A 17,284-nucleotide genomic window follows, 5' to 3' on the forward strand; every position below is an offset into this window, starting at 1 on the left:
TTCTTTGATTACAATAAACATGTGGTATTTCAATTTTATTGATAACATTTTGGAGACCAAAAAGCCGAGTTGGATATCTGAACTGCATGGATTGGGATGAATATGGAATATACTTGACTCCCAGAAATGCTTATAAAAATAACATTATCTGCTTAAATGATTAGTAGTTTATGGTGTATTAGGAACTCTCTTGAACTGCAAAAGATGTTTATTTTCCCAAAAATTTTAGATGAAAGAAGCTGCTCTGGCTTATGTCTTCCCCTTGGTAGCCCACATATAGCAACATATATAGAAGGATTATGGGCTTGTTGCACTCATTCTTTATACAAAGCGCAACTTGACGTGGATGGCTGTTTTAGACCTCCATACGCCATGGTGAAGGTGGTATAATTGCTGCTAATGAAGTTACAAATGTAGTAGTTATCAAAGCTTTTTCAGTTTGGGGTGATGACTCTTTGGAGGAAGAATGTGTTTTCTTAATATGTAGTAGTTATCATCCATTTATAAAGGATAAAGAAGCATACCAAAGCCTTCATCATATAGGTGTCAAGATTATTTATCAGTTCAGATATTGAGTTTGGATCCTAGAGGGTGTTTTTTCTTTTCTTTTTTTTTTCCAAAGGATAGATCCTCTTTAGTTTGTATTTGAACATAAAAGTCTAGTCCATATCTCCCACCTCTTGCTAGTGTATCATTGGATGGGAAAATTATTAGATGGACCAGATCTACTCTAGACCTAGAATAAAATCATATTAAGTCGCATTGTTTAGATATGGGCGAGAGCAGTGAGGGCTTAAGCGATCGAAGTGACCTAACCTGGCTCCATCTAGAAGGGCCCTCGGTCATCTATGTCGTCTTTGGAACTCCTAAAAGAGTTTACGGGCCTAGCTCAACGAAAAGGCAAGTCCTTCGGTTTGAGTGATGGTTCACCAGTAAGAGATGCTATTACACATAAAAAAGGAGGAGGAAGAAAATTAGAGTGATTTCATCCTAGGTTTACGGTGGACCAGGTTTACATAATAATTTATCTTTGGATGGGATCACGATGACTCGTTATCTTTAATCACCAACCATTTATAGATTTTTAATCATTTGAGAATGGTCTTCCACTGTTCAAATGGAAAGGATTCATACTAATATTAGCCATTATTTATATTTGATGAAGTGATAAATTATATATATATATATAAAAGCATGCATGAGAAGAATCTAGTGGGTGGGACAAAGTTGGCCATGTCTTTTTAAGCTACTATAATATTCGATTTAGAATGTCGTAATCATAAAAATAAATATAATATACAGGACTAGTCTTAATATGGGTAAGATTTAGGATTGTAGGTTATTTTCTACTCATCTCTAATATTAAAAAAATAAAAAGATATGCTAAGTTCTAGCTAGGGCTTCAGATTTCTCTCTTGACAGAATTTTATATTTTTTATATAGAAGGATGACATATGAGAAGAATAAGTTGTTCCTACCCACTCGGAGATGGACAGACCTCTCGAGAATAGGAAGACTGGAAGTGGAGATTCGGGCCCATTGGAGTTTGACCAGACTTTGCAAGTCGAAAAGAAAAGAAAACTATTCGTCCACGTTGCAACGGGGTGGTGGCTTATTTGGCTGGCAAGTTGGTCTTATGGCTTTTTTGAGTAATCGTGAGGTCGCGAGTTCGTCAGATTTTATCCCAAAGTTATTCCAAAAAAAAGATTTGAAAAACTTAAATAGTTTAAGCCAGTTTTTCACGCACTTATTTTTTATATTTTTTCTAAATTTTTATAGTTTTTCATAAAATAGAAGTTCATAAAATAGAAGCCAGTTTTTATGAATCAAGAAACCAATTGTATCATTAGATAACTGAAATCAAGATGAAACTGGATCCTGGCTTATCTAGGCCAAGATGGAACAATTGGAGAATTTTGGAAGGTTCCAAATTTTTTTAGATGTCAACCAATTATTTAAATATGAGATATTGAAATCTCGGTCAATAAGTTAAATCTAAGATCAATAATTATTTAAAATATTAAATTTAAAATTTATTAAAGAAAATATTGATTTAATAGATTAAATAATTGATCGACAAATTTCTTCCATCAAGATAAGGAGCTTTTCTCTTCCTATTTTCGGGGTATCACTACCGATACAAACCTAGATCCCAGTTGATCCCTTGGTCAAGTTAAAAGTCTTGAGTTCACTACAAAAAAACAGGCATTGTCGACGCTTTTTATTACTTATACCGACGCTTATAAGCGTTGTTAGTTTTATTACCGATATTTTATAAAGCATCGCACAAGTGTCGGCAATGTGAGCGTTGAAAGAAAATTTGCTGACGCTTTTAGAAAGCGTCGCTAACTGCCGATGCTTATTAGTGTTGCCCATTGCCGATGCTTTTTTGCATCGGCTAATAGCAATGCTTAATCACGTCGCCAGTTAACTATGCTAGAAAGCGTCGCTAATATTTTTTATAACCATGCTTTAAAGCATCGTGATGGTTATATATTTTTTAGAAAAAAATTATTTAAAAAAATCTTAAAACTCTGCGCGCGCGCGCAGACGCATATATATATATGCTAAACATATACTCAACAAAAGTTGTATTATTACATAATCAAACAGATTATTCGAAATATTTATATTATCAAATATGATTACATTTACATTGTTAATTGACATTTACAATTTACTTCAAAAAACATAATATATTCTCTTCTTTCTGTTTTTGGGCGGTTTATAGGGCAATTCGTTGAAACTACTTGCAGATTCCTTTACGTTTATCAAATATATATAATTCCTAAATAAATAGTCTAAGAGCTATTAGAGGTCGATGGCATCATCATCATCTCTACAAGTAGAGAAAGTATCAGGAACCTATAAGAAAAAGATAGAAACTTTAGAAGTTAAGAATACAAAAAACATTATGTTAATACAAAAATTAATAATAATTATGTAAAATATTCAAATGGATGTAGTTATTTTCCTAAGGGGGACAAACCTATCAACATAGATGCAATCTGATTAAACTAAGCCCTTAAAGATTGTATCTTTATTTGATGGCTATGCCTCAACTCCTCCATATATGTATAATAACTCTGGCTCATCTTCTCCATCTCTATAAGATGGCTTTGTCTCATCTCCTCCATCTTTACCTTCAGACTACAAATTTCTGCAGGGTTACTACTTTATTTGGCATCTTGGATATATCTACTCACTGCAGACAACTGAGTGGGGTAACTCTAATGCCATAATTTCTCACTCGACCATAATACTCCGGTCTCATCAATTTAGCAAACATCTGAGCTTCGATGCGACTGGTCTCGCTAAATGATGATGATTCTCCAACATGCTCTGAAATAAGAAATGTAGCCCTGTCCTATATCTCTCGAAAAACAGTCACATATTAATGTTTGAAAAAATATAATTAATAAAAAAATATTGCATGAATCAAAGATGAATACATATAATTATTTCTCTCATCTTTTTCCGGACAAAGTTATGATCTCATTGTACGAACATTTGGTTTGGCTTGACCTCTATTGTTCTAAACTTTTTTTAACAAAAAAAAAAAAAACACGTTAATTAATGAAGTATCGGATGGGATGAGAAAACATTATACAAACCATTTCGCCATGGAAAACCTTCCAACCAGCTGTTTGCTCGAACTTGTTGGGTCAAAGCGCTGCTGCCATGTCAAACAAGCATAATGTAAACGTCTCCCTTTAGTCCTCTTCCACGGCTGTCATCGCGCCGGCCCTCTCCAGCTCTCCTCCATGCACTTCTCTTGCTTTTCTTACAATCCTACGACCGTATCTCCACGTAATCCAAACCCTCCAAAATTTGGATTTAACCCCTTCGTATGATCCAATTCTCGCTCCAATGACAAACGAGCCCTTCCAAGCCTCCTCCGAGTGGATCCCTCCACTTCCCTGCTCCTCGTCAGCTTTCCCCGTTCCATCGCTCCCCGCTTTGGCCGCACGCTACCTCTATTCCACTTCTATCCCCCGCCTCAGTCTCAATCTATAACAACCCAGGATCTCACCAAAAATAGCTAGCCAAAATATATTATTTGAGTTTCTTGATCCTATAAAAATCCGTGCAGGCATGTATTTAGTCCCACATCGATTATTCGTTAGGTAGATCTTGGGTATTTGTACAGGATCAAGGAACCAAATAATACTTTCCAGCTAGTCATTTTAGGTGAGGTCCTAGGTTGCTACAAAATGGTATTAGGGCGAACATGATCCATAACCTATGTGGAATAGGAGATACTGCAGCACGGATCCATTGGGGCTGACCACGAGCCAATCGTGGTGTTTGTAATTAGATTTGCATGAATTTGAACCTTAGACTTGACGAGAACATTCGAAGAATTTGCTGACTAGCTATTTTAGTTGAGGTCCTAGGTTGTTACTGAATCCATCTCCATTCTTCTGTGAACCCAAATCTAATAACTCAATCGCTCAACCAATCACAGCAGCCAGTGCTAAAGCTAAAAGGAAAAAGAACAGAATATATCTATTCCCTCTACTGTTCTTATTCCTCTCGTAGCAGTAGCATTTCCCACCTCCTTCCTCAATTCCTCCATCTAACAAGCAGTAGCCATAGAAGTCAAGAGGACAAACAAACCTATTCAATATCTCTCTCTCCTTACCGCGTTCTCTCCGGTCCAAGTTCCGCGTCGTAAACGACGGACTCGAATTCTTAGACTTCCATGCATCACTTCTCTCTCTTAGCTGCCTAACTTCCACTTTAAAGTCTCCAACACTAATATCCTTCGTCTCCCCTCCACCCCATGATTTCCATTAAAACTCGCAGCACAAACTAACTTATCACGAAAATGAAAGAAATGGAAAACCACAACAACCATCACCACCACCACCACCACCTTGGCGTCAACAAGCTCGGAAGACCCATCAAGAAGATCCCCGCCGCCCCGGCCCACCGCCCCACGCCGCCCGCGCCGCCGCAAGCCCGCATCTATAACATCAGCAAGAACGACTTCCGCTCCGTCGTCCAGCAGCTCACCGGCACCCCCACTCGCGACTCCTCCTCCTCCTGCTCCTCCTCCTCCTCCTCCGCCGCCGCCGCCGCCCGCCATCCCCGTGCCAGCCTTCGCCTCCAGCAAATCCGCCCGCCTCCTCTCGCCCCGCTCCCCCGCCCGAACCCCGATCCCAACCCCTCCATCATCGCTGACTACATGCGCTTCTTCGAGAACTCCCTCCTCCACTCCGACAGCTCTCGCCCGACGCCGCCGCCCGCTCCCCCCGCCTTCCCGTCGCCAAGGGTCGGCCCCTTGCTGCCGTCGCCGGGGCCGTTCGCGCTGCAGTCGCCGAGCGGGTTTCTGAATTTGGTCTCGCCGCGGTCGCCGTACCCGCTGCTGTCGCCGGGGATCCAGCACCCCCCTCCGCTTACTCCGAGCTTCCCCTTGTCGCCGGGGTTCCTGCGGCCCAGGCCGCCGCCTCCGCCGCCGTCGCCGGGGTTCTTTCCGCCGTCGCCCTCCGCGTTGTTTCCCTTCGCCCACCCCGGATGGAGGGATATGTAACATTTTTCTGTGATCTTTGCGAGTCGCAAGCAATTTCCGTAGAAGTGTAAAATATAACGAAACTTTTCTGATTTGGTGATTTGGACTCTCAACTAGAAGCAAATTGAAAAAAAAAACACACCCACACACAAAGAAAAAGGGGAAAATATTTTTTTTCCTTCTTTTTCCAATCGCTTGTATCATTGGTTGACAGAAGCAGGCGGCCTCTAGCTCAGATAATATAGGGAGGTGAAATAAATTGGGTGGGTGAATAGAAATTCTTGTACTGCTATCATTTTGATGTTTGTAACACTATTGACAGATTTTTTAAGTGTAGTTAGTTCAAAATTGAGGTTAGTGATTATCGTTTTGTGAACTAAATTAATTATGGAGTTCTTGTTTGGTATATAATTTATTTACTCTCTTTTAATGAGAAGGTCAGGGTGTAATCTAAGCTCTCACTTGTTGCATGCAAATGATTTTTGGTGGAAGTCACTCAAGTAGAAATCATTCAGCTTACATGGCATGAATGAAATTATTGTAGTGATTTCGCTTTCTTTTTCGGGTGATCGATGAAGACTTGGTCGCAGTTGTAAAACATTTAACCATACTTTTTGTCACAAGAATTAGGACAGCAACTAATTGTTCAGTTGGAAACAAGCAGCTCATTCTAAATGATGTGATAGCCTTCTTATGTTTATAAAGACTATTTCCATGTTGTCTTTATCATATTTATGTGTTGTATACTCATTGGTCTCAACAAAGTGATTGGCAGGCCTTTATATGTTTCAAATTGAAATATGCTATATCACAGGAGAGAGATTTATCTTGGTTCAAGCATTACACACTGTGTACTCTGAATGTCTGAAACTATGAATGATGAATTAACTTTTAGCATTTTGGCAATTAACTTGTTCAAAGGAAAAGCTTGTGTGCTGTGATACAAAATTGTTGTTGGTTATATTTTCCAAATTATCAGAAAGAAATAGGAAAATCAATGCAATATATTTTGGAAGCTCTGAGTAGCTTCAAGGTTGTTTGAAAACTAGAATGCCATATTATTCTTGTCTAGATAGACAAATTTTCCTCATTTTTAATGGTCTTGGTTGCTGGTTGTTTCACATGAACCTCCTATCTGTGAGGCAAACCAAAGCGAAAGTATGAGAATTATAGTTTTTCAGGAAAAACTCATACGAGAATTATAGTTTTGTGAGATAATCAAATTTTATTGGGTTTAATTAATCTTAATCCATTTTTTGAGAAGAAAATCCATAATACTTTATTGAATTTTTATGTTCATATTTCTTGTTGGGCTTTGCAGGAAGCCACACATCATGCCCATTGTAACTTCTCCTGTTGGTTGGGCTGCTGGTCGGTTCGCATGAACTGAGCAATCTCAGAATTAAAAACAAAAATGAGATTGAGATTCCTCAGATTTTATAGCTGGGTTACTTCATGGTGTTATTAATGGTTGGAATTTTGTGGCTTATCTCTTTCATTGATCTTCACGAAGTTTTGGTTTTAAATAGTGAATGCAACTTCCAAAGTAGATTTCACAACATCAGAAATAATGGATGAGCATGTCTTCCACCTACTGTAATTAACCAAAGTTAACGTTGGATAATCCCAATTCTTTAATATCTCCAAACATATCAATGTGTTGGCTTGGAGAACAACAAGATAATTAAGCTGCTTTATAGTTGGACTCGTGACATCTCATCTCACCTTTGTTTCCTCGTGGGAGCCAGCGAACTCTCACCATAATTATCTTGATTAGAACCCCTGGCTTTATAAGATTTAGCTTCCACCTAAATGAAGTTTCTTCATGATGTTCTTCGTCTTCATTAGGCTAATTATCGAATGCCTAGCTGTAGATTTAGATCGAATGTTGTTGCAGATGCTACGTAATGTTTTTTTTTTCCTTCTTCTTCACATCCTTGGAAATTTCTTCTTGTAGATGGTTTATGCAGGGAATCCAATGCTGCAGTTTAATTGTCACTAGTACAAAGAAGGTTTTGGTGTTTGCTTCATTTATTTCATGTTGGGTTGGTGGAACATCCTGCTATGCCAACAAATTAAGGACCTTGAACCTACTCACCAATACCTCTAACTTGTAAAATACACTGGGTTGGTATCAGGGATTTAAACCTTGGATCACAAATCTTATCTAGATATATAAGATCACAAATAATGAATTAGGTGGTCCATACATGCACCAAAACAAAACCCAGCATACTGATGAGAGCTTTCCATCCTCTTGGATGTTTGGTGGTGCCCAATAATATTAAGGTGACCACATGTTTGGTGTTGATTGCTGTGGGGAAATCAGCAGCCTCTTCATGGTTGTAGGAGGGTTTATGCTGATAGCATGACCTGTTAAGGGTCACATAGATGTCATTGGATTAAAATTTATAGGCCAGCTCCTTCATACTATGCCCCCTATATATATTAATATATATATGTGTGTGTGTGTGTGCTGGGTAAGGCAAGAAATTCTATGAGGACAAAAGCTACCAATCCATGTTAATGCACAATAGTTACAAATCTATGTAAAGGCACAATATCTACAAGGTATTTATTCATGTATACCCCTCAACTTTTTTGGATTTTAATGTATGCCCTGTAGTTTGTAATTTTACATAGGTACAAGTGAATTATATATATATATGTGTGTGTGTGTGTATTACGTGAATGCCCTTGCTATTTGCCTCCCCATCAGCCGTCAGTTTATATAAACATCAACTGTTATTTGAAACGACCAAGTTATCCCTACGTCAGCATTTGGTGGACGGATTGTTGAGGGGCATTTGTGTAATTTCGTTTCAGAGAGGGTATTATCGGTTGGGCTCTGTGTTTTATTTCGTCTAAATATTGAATACAGTATTATTCTTGTATTGACACAAACACTGTATTGCATAGTGCATTAATCTCGTAGAAGTGATCCTCTCTGTTGAGTAAATCTGAGTTGAATAATCTGAGTCTCCTGGTCGTTGCAGCAGAGGACTGGGATTAAAGCCTGAATGGGTAGAGAGAAACAAGCTTCCATGGTTATGTAGTCAAATGATTTTGGCTTCATTTGGAGGAACTATTGGCAATAGAGCTTTTGGAAGTAGAGCTTTTGAAAGTAGAACTTTTATGAAAAAATTGCCTGTTTGGTAACTATATTTCTAAAATGCTGTACCACTTTAATCTGTGTTTAGTAAATAAATTGGGAAAATACTTTTAGTATGAAAAAATGACCATAAAGAACATTGCATAATATTATACAATGGAGCATAATAAAATATAATATATATTAATACATAAATATATGAGAAAAGCAAAAACAACTTTTCGAAATTTTTACCAAACATTCTTATTTCATCTAAAAGTGCTTTTGGAAGGCTAGAAAGTATTTTTTTGCTCTCCAGCTTTTGGATGATGCTTATATGTAACCAAGCTACATGCATGTACGAATAGGAGCAAGAGTGTGGAGGTCTCATTTTTTAAATGATCAGAGTGAAACAGACAATTTCTTCTTATGCCTGACCTCATCTTCTACTACATGATTCCAGGCAAATGATGCATACATTGCTTTCTCTTAAGATATCACATTTGTCCAGAGAAGCGCATGGTTCGGCAGACCGGAGACCAATCATAATGGGATTAATATACTTTCGATACTACTGGGCAGGAGACTTGACCTCTATAATTCAAACCACTGATCAACATCTTGTGTCCTAAGTGAGCTCACCAATCTGGTTCAAAGCTTTATTAACAAGTAAACAAACCTTTTGATGGATATAACCTTAACTATCAACTCTGGTCACAACAAACATGGATTTAGCAGAACTCATTATTAGGCACTAATCCAAGAAACCTAAAGTGATAGAAATATTTCAACTAATTTAAAAATCATATCTTCCAAAATGCAAACTCTATTTACTAAAGCATCCTCTCAATTTTTAGGTATTGGATTTTTTTTTTTTCATTTTCTTCTGTAAACCCAAACCAAATGACATGACAAATGGATTCTTCAGGTTTGTGTTAGAGAGGGGATATTTGCTTAAAAAGCATGGCAGCTGGCCAGTTCCCTCTTACAAACTAGTTAAAAGTGTATAATTATTAGTTGGCTTTTGTTGCCCATTTGACAATATCCATATCCATCTGCTGGCTAAGTGGCCTCCTTGTCTTCATGTCTGTACTTTAGAACATGTGCTTGGAGACATGTCTATTCCTTATATTTCCTTCTTTTGCCTACTTAGTGAAGGACCTTAACATAGATTATTGCAAATATCAAGTGCCTCCCCATAATCTTTAGCAGGTGATGGACTGTCACCTGAGACAACTTACCTCATAAAGCCAAAAAAAAGAAGAAGCAGTATAAGTAATCAGCCAGATATATAATAGGCTATGTACTTTGAGAATCTAAATTATTGATCTTGATCTAAATTTTAGAAGCACATCGAAATCAAAATTAGAATACTCCTTGATTGTTAATCGCATAAAAACATGATGTTCTATTATTAAAGTTGTTTAATTTGTATCTATTTGTTGCTTAGGCAAGAAATCTCCAAAGTACATAATTTTTTATTCACGCATAATTCAAATATTATATATTATAATCAAAATTTTGGCTTTTTACATTCGTGGTAGTAGTAAGGACCAACTACTTTTTACTTAAAAAAAAGGGACTAATTACTTTCAAAAGCAATTAGAGGGGAGAGGGGAGGGGTGCTTAGGTTAAAGGTCCAAACTATAGATATAATCATTGCTTTAAATTGCATATAAATTAAATTTAGATATTTTACAGAATAGACAATTTAGAAAAACAACTATGCTAAAATACATGATGCATCATGTAGATTAAGAGTCCAAACTTATAATCTAAATCTATACATTGACATATATATGAACAAAAATATTAAATTTTGAATGCTTTACACTGTGAATATGATGAATGCATTGAATCAAGTTATTTAAAATATTAATTCACTTAAATAACTTAATGTTGGACATATTCTGTCGCTGTGCGGGCCATACCTTGCGGGGTCCCTGAGCAGCACAAGGAGGGTCACTGTCAGCATGTCCTGCCGCCTGCCAACGGCGATGGCTTGGTTAGTAGGTGGGTTATACCCGAGGGTCCCTGAACCCATGGCGAGGCCAGGTCGGAGTCCGGGGTGGGCGAGGCCTGGTCGGAGTCGACTCGTGGCGCTGCTTTTGGTGGGGTTTAAGGAAATAGAGTTGCACCTTCACTAACACCGGTCGGTTTTGGTGTAATGGTAGCGCTTGATCCTGACAACTGGTATCAGAGCCAGAAGTCTCGAGTTCGAAACCCAGGCATCGCGTTGGGGGGGGGGACCGCTGTGCGGGCCATACCTTGCCGGGTCCCTGAGCAGCACAAGAAGGGTCACTGTCAGCATGTCCTGCCGCCTGCCAACGACGATTGCTTGGTTAGTAGGTGGGTTACACCCGAGGGTCCCTGAACCCATGGCGAGGCCAGGTCGGAGTCCGGGGTGGGCGAGGCCTGGTCGGAGTCGACTCGTGGCGCTGTCTTTAGTGGGATTTAAGGAAATAGAGTTGCACCTTCACTAACACCGGTTGGTTTTCGTGTAATGGTAGCGCTTGATCCTGACAATACTTAATTTATATGCAAAGGATCTCGAAAATAAATTTTTGATTTATGAGTAGTTCAAATATTATAGATTAGAATTTAGATTTTTGTTTCAAAACATTCATCTTCATCTATTATCTAATTGAATTGAGGTGAAGGTTTACTATTCCTGCCATCCTCCAATGATATTTAAGTGTATGATACATGTTGCAATGTAAACTAAGATTCCATCTTGGTATTGTAGGTGTAACTTCAGGTTTTCCTTGGTTTGTACAAGGCTTTATGCTGATTAATAAAATTTTGCTTGCTTACATATATAAAAGACCTAAACCCAGAAGTAATCTCTTATAACCTACTTGTGTTCTTGGAAAAGTTCGCAATGTCATATTCATCTAGCAGTCGTAGGGATCTAATGCATGATAGCTTTGCAATGAGTACCAAAGAGAGCTCTTCAAAATACATTCTATCTTTGCATCTTGAAGCCTCATGATCTCTAAAACATCTGATAGGGCAAAAACAAGTCCTTTATATGGCCGCCCATCTATCTCTTGGATTATTGCATTGAAGAGAGGTGCATCATGTACCAAAAAATTAGGATGAATATATGTCAAGTGCGTCGAGTTACTTAGTAAATTATGGTACTTAGCCAAAAAAAATATGGGTTAAGCAATGTTCTGTTGATATTAACTTATTCAGGCTCTCTAAAAATTAGATAATAAATTAATCAGAGAGGATAATGCTATATTAACTTCATGTCAATGCAACATTGGCAAGTCACATGGCACGCCAAATTGGTGCAATCCATAAGATTAGTGCCATTAATTAAAAATTTGTGACTCCTAGCAATCCTGAATTAAAAATTAGAACAGTTCAATCATCAGTAGTTTATATAATGAACAAGAAAACAACATTCTTCAACCATCCACCAGCAGTTTACATAATGAACAAATATATATATATATTTGATGCATTACCCTCCATCCATCAGTTGGTGGAATCTTTGAAGCAAAAAGGTCCTCCTTATTTTTTTAAAAAAACCCAGGCTTTCCCAAAGTGCGAGCCACTTTTGTGTCCAAGTCCACACAGAATGACCCCTTTCCTTTTTAAGTAATCTGAAGGTAAATGTGAAATCATAACGTTAACTACAACGTTAATATGCCATTTTTTGAACATTTTTATAATTTGCTAAGTAAACTCTCCTTTAATGATACACTCGCCTGGTAATTCTAACTAGAAGGGAAGAATTGATGTGCATATTAAACAAATAAGGAGTGCTCTTACCCAAGCATTCCCATCCCACGTGGCCTCGACGCGGCGCTAAGTAACTGGCCTAACTGTCAGAAGAATAACCAATCCACTCATGCCACGTCGTATTGTTCGGAATCTAGTAGTAAGATATCGCAGTGCCACTAGTTTTTTTGGTAATTATTACCTCTCTTTTAACCCCTCCAAAAATCGAGAGAGAGAGAGAGAGAGAGAGAGAGAGAGCGAGCTATTTGTCAGGGGTTCGTGGGGAACTGGGCATTTGCCAACTGAAATAATTAGTCTTCTCTCTCACTCTCTCTCTCCTTCTCCCACCCACCCCTCTGCCCTTTCCTCTCCCTCCATTGTGTGATAAACCCCAGCATTTCCCTTCTCCAAAGTCCTCAAAGCTCCCGACTTGTTGGCATCTCTCTCTCTGGTGACAATGCTTCCCTCCAAATCCAAGTAAGTACCAGATCTACACAGATAATCTTGTTGTCCTTGTTTGGTTCTTCTTCAAGCTCCGACTTTGTTCTTGTTTTTCGGAGTTTAAGTTCTGTGAACTGCTAGGTTTTGGTTCATCTTGGATTTCTTAAAAATTGAGTTTTTTTTGTTCTTTTGTTTCTATGGGATTGACCATTTGGTGGGATTCAGGATGTTTCCTTGTTCATATGGTTGTCAATATGCTTCTTTTATTGTTCAAAGTTTTGGGTTATGCATCAGCGGCACAAGGATTCTTGCTCCTTTGGATCTCCCCGGTTCATTGTGCTTGATCTGGTTGTAAAAGTTCCAAATTGGGATCTTGGGTTTGCGGGTACTTAGATTGGTTGGAGAACCAAGATGCTTCTTTTACTGTTTAGTCCTCATTTCTAGAACAATGTTATATGATTTCTGGTCCTTTGAACCTACCGTGAATGTCAGAAACCCCAGTCTGAGCTCTTGGATTTAGTGGATCCCAGGTTGGTTCATGTGTGCGACCCTTGCTTTCTTCTTCTTCTTCTCTCTCATGGGTTTTGGTCTGGATTTGATGCTGTAATTTACTTTTATATACTTGAGAGCGGGATCTCTGTTTGAGATCTCTTGCATTGTTGTTGTGTTGCGCCGTAGATATGAAATCTGGAAAGGCTATGATATTTGGATTTTGAACAGATCTGGCTTATCTGACACTCCAAATAGCAAAACCACACCAGCTACCCCTAGGGTTAGCAAATTAGGTAGGGCTGGATCCACCAGGTCAGATTCTGCGTCGCCATCCCCGGTGCAAAAGCCACGCTTTTCAGTTGATCGGTCACCGAAATCAGTAGAGTCGAAGCCTGCCACCAAGACCAGTACTACTCCTGATGTGAGAAAATCAAAATCTTCTACATTTGCTCCAAGTGATTTCAATTGATTGCCTAGCTTTATGATATGCCTTCTCTAATTGTTTGAAATTTGGTTTTCGATCATAGAAACATCCACGGACATTGAGGGGACCAGATCTTCAGGCACAATTGGATGTAGCTCAGGAAGACCTGAAGAAGGCTAAGGAGCAGTTGGCTTCAGTTGAGCAAGAGAAGACCCGAGTTCTTGAAGAATTGAAGGATGCAAAGAGATTGGCTGATGATACAAATGAAAAGCTCAAGGAAGCTATTGCTGCTCAGAAGAGGGCCGAGGGGAGCTTGGAGATTGAGAAGTTCCGGGCGGATGAATTGGAACAAGCAGGCATTGAAGCTGTGCAGAAAAAGGAGGAAGAATGGCAGAAGGAGCTCGACAACATTCGGAACCAACATGCTGTGGATGTCTCGGCGTTGCTTTCTGTAACTCAGGAACTCCAGAGAGTGAAACATGAACTAGCAATGGCGACCGAAGCAAAGGACACTGCCCTCGGCCATGCTGATGATGCTATGAAAATTGCTGAAATCAATGCAGAGAAGGTGGAGCTTTTGTCTGGGGAAATCAACCGTTTAAAATCCTTGCTGGATTCCAAGGTGGAGAGCATGAATAATGAAGCAGCAGAAATGGTTAAGAAGTTGGATGCTGAAGTCAACGCTTTGAAACAAGAACTTGAGAGAGTGAAGGCAGCTGAGGAGAAGTTGATCGAGATGGAATCCTTGGCTGAAGGGCTTCAGATTGAGTTGGCTGATGCCAAGAAGGCTGAATCAGATTCAATTAAGCTGGCTGATGAATGGAAGAAGAAGGCAGAGTTGCTAGAGGTTCAGGTAGAGGAGTCCAAGCAGTCTGAAAAATCCTCATCGGATTCCCTGGCATACACAATGAAACAGCTAGAGGAGAACAATGCTTTGTTGGAAGATGCTGAATCTGAGATTGCCACTCTTAAAGGAAAGATGGAATCCTTGGAGATTGAGGTTGCTAGGCACAAAACTGATCTTGATGAGTCAGATAGGCGTCTTGATTTGGCCCAGCAAGAGGCATCGGACATGGGAAAAACAGTCGAAGTATTAAAGTCTGAACTTCAGGCATTGGAGGAGGAAAAGTTGCAGGCACTTAACAATGAGAAAGCTGCTGCATCAAACATCGAAAGCCTGATGGAGGAAAGAAACGAACTGATCGAAGAGCTCAATAGTGCTAGAGATGAAGGAGAAAAGGTCAAGAAAGCAATGGAAGGTTTAGCTTCAGCCTTGCATGAGGTGTCGACAGAAGCTAGGGAAACACAAGAAAGACTTTTAACAAAGCAAGCTGAAATTGAAGATGCCCATGCTCAGATAGAGCAGTTGAAATCAGCTCTCAAGAACAGTGAAGAGAGGTATGAAGTCATGCTGGATGAAGCGAGATATGAGATTGTCTGCCTCAAGAAAACTGTGGAAAGATTTGAAACAGAGGCCAAAAGCTCAAGTGGCGAGTGGGAAGAAAAAGAGCTTAATTTTGTCGCTGCTATTAAAAAGTCAGAAGAAGAACTTGCTTCTCTCAAGGTCGAAGTGGAAAAGGTGGTGGATGCACTCACGGGAGCAGAACTTGAAGCAAAGGCTGCAAGGGATGATGCAGCCCAGATGATAACTAAGCTAGGAGAAGCTGAATCCAAGGGAATGGCTGCCAACGAAGCAGCAGAAGAGGCGAAGGCTGAGAGTTTGCAGTTGAAGGAAAGGTTGTTGGACAAGGAGAATGAGCTGCAAAGCATCACTCAGGAGAATGATGACCTTCGAATCCGGGAAGCGGCTGCCCTGGAGAAAGTCAAAGAGCTATCTACATTGCTCACGGAGGCCACCGCCAAGAAAACTGAGGAAAATGGTGAGCTATCAAACAGCGAAAAAGATTACGACATAGTACCAAACACTTCTGAATTTCCAAACGTAAATGCTGATGAGAGTGAAGCAGAAAAAACGAAGTCAGAAGTACCCTCAGGAAAGCTTGAAGATTGTCGTACAGAAGATCTAAAAACCAAAGAAGCTAATGGGAATAGAGATCCAAATGATGAGGAGGAACCTGTGGAAGTCAAGATGTGGGAAAGCTGCAAGGTTGTGGACAAGGATCTTGCATCAGAGAGGGAGCATGAGGCGGAATCAATAGATGACGATTTATACTCGAAGATAGAAAGTGGCAGCTCTGATCAGATAAATGGATTATTAACGAAAGACATGGATGATGGGGTCACTTCGCCTACCAAGCAGCAGCAGGAGCAAAAGAAAAAAAAGGCTTTGCTCCACAAGTTTGGGAGCCTGCTGAAGAAGAAGGGAAACCATAAGTAGCAGAGAAGCTCCACCACAGGTATCCCATTATTTTGTATGAACTTCTGCATTGTTGTGCTTTGAGGCTTTTGTTTTATGGTTTCTGATGCTTGTGTTGATCTATCAAGGCTTGTCTGGAAATTTGTAACAGCATGGAAAGTGTATTTGAGATCCTCTACTGCTCCTTCGCCAGTTTTTTATGTGTACGAGCATTGTAAAATTTTTATTATGACATACATTGCTTATAGACCGGAGAAGACAGATAGCTGCTATGATTTTATAATAGCCATGCACCCAATGTGCTCATTGAAGCCATCATATTGATATCGTTCATTTGAAGATGTGGAACTTGATGTATGGCAAGTACATATATATATATATATATATATATAAATGTTTGGAGCTGGCTTCATTAATCCCTCATCGCATTTCATTTCTCTTGCTCCCCCTAGCTTAGTTCTTTGGCTGTTACAGGTTGACTCTTTGATGCAAATGCGAGTTTCTCAAATCGAAATGTTTTCTTGGTTGCTTAGCATTCCCAAATTTTTAGAGAACTAGTTGGACAAGTTAAAAAAACCTGAGAGCGACAGAGAAATGGATTTCCTTTGAAAAGCCTAAGATCGGATGGGTGGCACTTGCAATGTGCTCTTAAGTGAACCATTTAACCTCTTTTTCTTGTATCTTTTTTCTTGACAATGTAATTCATCTCTATTGTAAATATGATTGGTCTTCAATAAAAGTTGGGTAGCTTCTTCCTGCCTCTTTTTTTTGCATAAAAAAAGAAACAAAGGTGGGTGCGGCCATGTCCGATCCGGTTTTATTTTCCAGTGCGCAGAGAAGCTTTACATGTTTCTAATCAGTTCTAATCACTGTTGAGGATTTCTCTTCATGCTACAAGCAGTAGTTGACCACTCTACAGGCTCGGTTATGGTTAAATATCATACATCTCTTCCCCAGACTTCTTCCTGCATCAGAGAAGCTTGTGGTGATTGATTACTCTTCAACCTTTCATCCAAAATATAAAAAAATAAAAAATACTTAAACCTTTCATCCGGTTTTAGAGTTTATCCTCGCTCTCTCTCTCTCTCTCTTCTGTGTGTCTTTCTGCGCGTGTGAGCGTGTCAGATGCTTGACCGAGTTCGAGGAGCTCTAACTCTGCGGGCGTGGTCCATGTGAGACCCTTCTGACATCCTCAGAGAAGTCTGGCATGGCATGCCTTGGCTCGGCACGAACCAAGAAAATATTCTTCAACCGTTCTTTTCCTTTGTATGA

At 39.4% G+C, this 17,284-nt stretch overlaps 2 protein-coding genes across 2 annotated transcripts; both read left to right on the forward strand.

Moving 5' to 3' along the window:
- Window positions 1-4,486: 4,486 nt before the first annotated feature.
- Window positions 4,487-5,607, forward strand: LOC103706429 (protein HAIKU1-like). The gene has a single exon (XM_026804376.4). It carries the CDS (start codon window positions 4,832-4,834, stop codon window positions 5,534-5,536), a length of 705 nt encoding a protein of 234 aa, XP_026660177.3. The 5' UTR covers window positions 4,487-4,831; the 3' UTR covers window positions 5,537-5,607.
- Window positions 5,608-12,528: 6,921 nt separating this feature from the next.
- On the forward strand, window positions 12,529-16,330 carry LOC103706363 (weak chloroplast movement under blue light protein (DUF827)). The gene is made up of 3 exons (XM_008790433.6): window positions 12,529-12,815; window positions 13,500-13,692; window positions 13,799-16,330. Exons 1-3 carry the CDS (start codon window positions 12,796-12,798, stop codon window positions 16,031-16,033), a joined length of 2,448 nt encoding a protein of 815 aa, XP_008788655.4. The 5' UTR covers window positions 12,529-12,795; the 3' UTR covers window positions 16,034-16,330.
- Window positions 16,331-17,284: the final 954 nt, after the last annotated feature.

This window comes from Phoenix dactylifera, chromosome 16 (assembly GCF_051530095.1).
Source record: "Phoenix dactylifera cultivar Ajwa chromosome 16, Ajwa_hap1_PhDact_Kaust_v1.1, whole genome shotgun sequence".
In the NCBI taxonomy this organism is placed as follows: domain Eukaryota; kingdom Viridiplantae; phylum Streptophyta; class Magnoliopsida; order Arecales; family Arecaceae; genus Phoenix; species Phoenix dactylifera.